The 4,428-nt window shown below is 54.3% G+C and overlaps 1 protein-coding gene across 1 annotated transcript in view; it reads right to left on the reverse strand.

The window, feature by feature from the left end:
• Positions 1 to 288: 288 nt before the first annotated feature.
• LOC139242655 (disco-interacting protein 2 homolog B-A-like) overlaps positions 289 to 4,428 on the reverse strand; it is a gene marked incomplete at its 5' end in the record, with an annotated part of 38,066 nt that continues 33,926 nt past the window's right edge. Inside the window, 2 exons of the mRNA XM_070870458.1 lie at positions 289 to 1,027; positions 3,671 to 3,794. Coding sequence (XP_070726559.1) covers positions 775 to 1,027; positions 3,671 to 3,794 — 377 coding nt within the window. The remainder of the gene's footprint in view (positions 1,028 to 3,670; positions 3,795 to 4,428) is intronic.

Consider the following 4,428-nt stretch of genomic DNA (forward strand, 5'->3'; position numbering starts at 1 on the left):
CCGTCTCCCCACTCCCCCGCCTCCCGCTCCCCCGTCTCCCAGGCCGTGCCCCCGCCCCCAGACCCCCCCCCCCAGCAAGATTAGTTGGGAAATTCACCCCCCCCACCCCTCCTTCCAATGTGACTCGCTTTCAGAACCGTTGACATTTCGCCCTCTCTCTCCATCACCTCCTGCCCCTCAGCCCCCTCCCCCCGCCCCCCACACACACACACACACACATACAGCCAACAAGTTAACCACACGTGTTAAACGTTGTGTTAAATATGTTGCCCCGAACCCAGCTCCCCCCCTAGCCCTCCCCGCTCTTCACGCGACCCGCTGTGATATCTGCGCCTGCGCGCATGCTCACGGGGGTTTGAAGAACCGGTGAGCAGTGAGCGCTGTGGATGCTCGGGTAATCCTTCGCCAAGTCTCAATAAAACCCCAGCCAGTTGGGTTTGGCTGGTGGGGGAGGTGGGGCGGGCTATGCAGGATGAACTTGGGTAATAGGACGCGTTAAAATCTTTATGGCGAAGAAACCAACTAGTTTTCAATAGCAATGAGGTGGGCGACCAAGTCGAGAGCAAAAAAAGAAACCACAAAGCAAAATACAGTTCACACCCCGCCCTCCCCAACCCGACTCCCAAATTACGCAGAACGAGGAGGGTTCTTGCGTGCACGCGAGCGCACGCGTCTCGGCCTCGCGCCCGCTCCTCGCTTTGAAATGTACAGTCGGTCCCGATTCCCCCCGCTCGGCCATTGGCCGCCTCTCTCTCTCTCTCTCTCTCGCCGCCGTTACATGTTGTACGCGACGTAGATGGGGTCCAGTTGGTCAGCGAGGAAGCTGTCTCGGAGATGCATGCGTTGCTTCTCACCGCGGGAGTTGATGGGGACCACCCCGGGGTCCACCATGACCACCACTCCCACAATCAGGTAGTGTTCCTCCAACACCACGCCCGTGACCAGGGGCACCAGGTCCAGGGCCTCCTGCTCCGAACTGCTCAACTCCGCCACCACCACCAACAGGTTGGTCCAAGTGAAGACAGCACTAGACGGAGAGAAAGAGACAGACCATCAGAAACAGGAGCAGGAGTCGGCCATACGGCCCCTCGAGCCTGCTCCGCCATTTAATACGACCATGGCTGATCCGATCATGGACTCAGCTCCACTTCCCCGCCCGCTCCCCATAACCCTTCACTCCCTTATCGCTCAAAAATCTGTCTATCTCCACCTTAAATATATTCAATGTCCCAGCCTCCACAGCTCTCTGGGGCAGAGAATTCCACAGATTTACAACCCTCTGAGAGAAGAAATTCCTCCTCATCTCAGTTTTAAATGGGCGGCCCCTTATTCTAAGACCATGCCCCCTAGTTCTAGTCTCCCCCATCAGTGGGAACATCCTCTCTGCATCCACCTTGTCGAGCCCCCTCATAATCTTATACGTTTCCATAAGATCACCTCTCATTCTTCTGAATTCCAATGAGTAGAGGCCCAACCTCCTCAACCTTTCCTCATAAGTCAACCCCCTCATCCCCGGAATCAACCGAGTGAACCTTCTCTGAACTGCCTCCAAAGCAAGTATATCCTTTCGTAAATACGGAGAGCAAAACTGCACGCAGTACTCCAGGTGTGGCCTCACCAATACCCTGTGTAACTGGAGCAAGACTTCCCTGCTTTTATACTCCATCCCCTTTGCAATAAAGGCCAAGATACCATTGGCCTTCCTGATCACTTGCTGTACCTGCATACTAACCTTTTGTGTTTCATGCACCAGTTCCCACAAGAGAAAGTTTACAATTACACAGGTCCGTGCCCACACACAAGAATATAAAAGGTTACTGCACAAGATAAAAGTTCTGGGGTTGGGGGTAATATATTAGCCTGGATAGAGGATTGGCTAACTAACAGAGAACAGAGAGTCGGGATAAATGGTTCACTCTCTGGTTGGCAATCAGTAACTAGTGGGGTGTCACAGGGATCAGTGCTGGGTCCCCAACTATTTACAATCTATATTAACCACTTGGAAGAAGGGACTGAGTGTAACGTAGACAAGTTTGCTGACGATACAAAGATGGGAGGAAAAGGAATGTGTGAGGAGGACACAAAAAATCTGCAAAAGGACACAGACAGGCTCAGTGAGTGGGCAAAAATTTGTCAGATGGAGTATAATGTTGGAAAGTGTGAGGTCATGCAGTTTGGCAGAAAAAAATCAAAGAGCAAGTTATTATTTAAATGGAGAAAGATTGCAAAGTGCCGCAGTACAGCGGGACCTGGGGGTTACTTGTGCATGAAACACAAAAGGTTAGTATGCAGGTACAGCAAGTGATCAGGAAGGCCAATGGTATCTTGGCCTTTATTGCAAAGGGGATGGAGTATAAAAGCAGGGAAGTCTTGCTCCAGTTACACAGGGTATTGGTGAGGCCACACCTGGAGTACTGCGTGCAGTTTTGGTCTCCGTATTTACGAAAGGGTATACTTGCTTTGGAGGCAGTTCAGAGAAGGTTCACTGGGTTGATTCCGGAGATGAGGGGGTTGACTTATGAGGAAAGGTTGAGTAGGTTGGGATTTGAGGGGGGCTTCTTTACGCAGAGGGTTGTGGGGATCTGGAACTCGCTGCCTGGAAGAGTGGTGGATGCAGAAACCCTCATCACTTTTAAGAGATGGTTGGATGGGCACTTAAAGTGCAGTAACCTGCAGGGTTACAGACCTAGAGCTGGTAATTGGGATTAGACTGGATGACCTTACCCAGGTATACGGAGACCAGAACTGTGCACGGTGCTCCCAGTGTGGTCTAACCCAGGTATATGGAGACCAGAACTGTGCACAGTGCTCCCAGTGTGGTCTAACCCAGGTATATGACCAGAACTGTGCACAGTGCTCCCAGTGTGGTCTAACCCAGGTATACGGAGACCAGAACTGTGCACAGTGCTCCTAGTGTGGTCTAACCCAGGTATATGACCAGAACTGTGCACAGTGCTCCCAGTGTGGTCTAACCCAGGTATATGGAGACCAGAACTGTGCACAGTGCTCCTAGTGTGGTCTAACCCAGGTATATGGAGACCAGAACTGTGCACGGTGCTCCCAGTGTGGTCTAACCCAGGTATATGACCAGAACTGTGCACAGTGCTCCCAGTGTGGTCTAACCCAGGTATATGGAGACCAGAACTGTGCACGGTGCTCCCAGTGTGGTCTAACCCAGGTATATGGAGACCAGAACTGTGCACAGTGCTCCCAGTGTGGTCTAACCCAGGTATACGGAGACCAGAACTGTGTGCACGGTGCTCCCAGTGTGGTCTAACCCAGGTATATGGAGACCAGAGCTATGTGCACGGTGCTCCCAGTGTGGTCTAACCCAGGTATACGGAGACCAGAACTGTACACAGTGCTCCCAGTGTGGTCTAACCCAGGTATATGGAGACCAGAACTGTGCACGGTGCTCCCAGTGTGGTCTAACCCAGGTATATGGAGACCAGAAATGTGCACGGTGCTCCCAGTGTGGTCTAACCAAGGTATACGGAGACCAGAACTGTGCACGGTGCTCCCAGTGTGGTCTAACCCAGGAGTAGGTTCCAGAGATCCCGGATGGTGTTAGCCGTGTGAAGGTCCTTGGGTTCCAGGTGCGTCAAGCGATGTTAGCACTGCCCACCCTCGCCTCTCCCAACACTGCTCACACCCTTTGCTGCTCACTCACCATTCTCCAATGCCTCTGTGTGCCCGGGAAACGGAAGTTTCAATATCGATGGGGTGATAGCGAAGGCCACGGAGTTCTAGTGTCTCGTCCAAAGCTCCAACAATATAAAGTGCATCGTGCCGATCTGCAGGAGGCAGTCACAAGTCAGTCAACGCCACTCATCATCGCCAATCCACCGTAGATCCAAACTCCCTCAGTGCAACACTGTCGGAGGGGCAGTACTGAGGGAGTGCCGCACTGTCGGAGGGGCAGTACTGAGGGAGTACCGCACTGTCGGAGGGGCAGTACTGAGGAAGTGCCGCACTGTCGGAGGGGCAGTACTGAGGGAGCGCCGCACTGTCGGAGGGGCAGTACTGAGGGAGCGCCGCACTGTCGGAGGGGCAGTACTGAGGGAGCCCCGCACTGTCGGAGGGGCAGTACTGAGGGAGTGCAACACTGTCGGAGGGGCAGTACTGGGGGAGCGCCGTACTGCACTGTCGGAGGGGCAGTACTGAGGGAGTGCCGCATTGTCGGAGGGGCAGTACTGAGGGAGCGCCGCACTGTCGGAGGGGCAGTACTGAGGGAGTGCCGCACTGTCGGAGGGGCAGTACTGAGGGAGCCCCGCACTGTCGGAGGGGCAGTACTGAGGGAGTGCCGCACTGTCGGAGGGGCAGTACTGAGGGAGCCCCGCACTGTCGGAGGGGCAGTACTGAGGGAGTGCCGCACTGTCGGAGGGGCAGTACTGAGGGAGCCCCGCACTGTCGGAGGGGCGGTACTGA

The sequence above is a fragment of the Pristiophorus japonicus genome, unplaced genomic scaffold (assembly GCF_044704955.1).
Source record: "Pristiophorus japonicus isolate sPriJap1 unplaced genomic scaffold, sPriJap1.hap1 HAP1_SCAFFOLD_1421, whole genome shotgun sequence".
Classification (NCBI taxonomy): Eukaryota; Metazoa; Chordata; class Chondrichthyes; family Pristiophoridae; genus Pristiophorus; species Pristiophorus japonicus.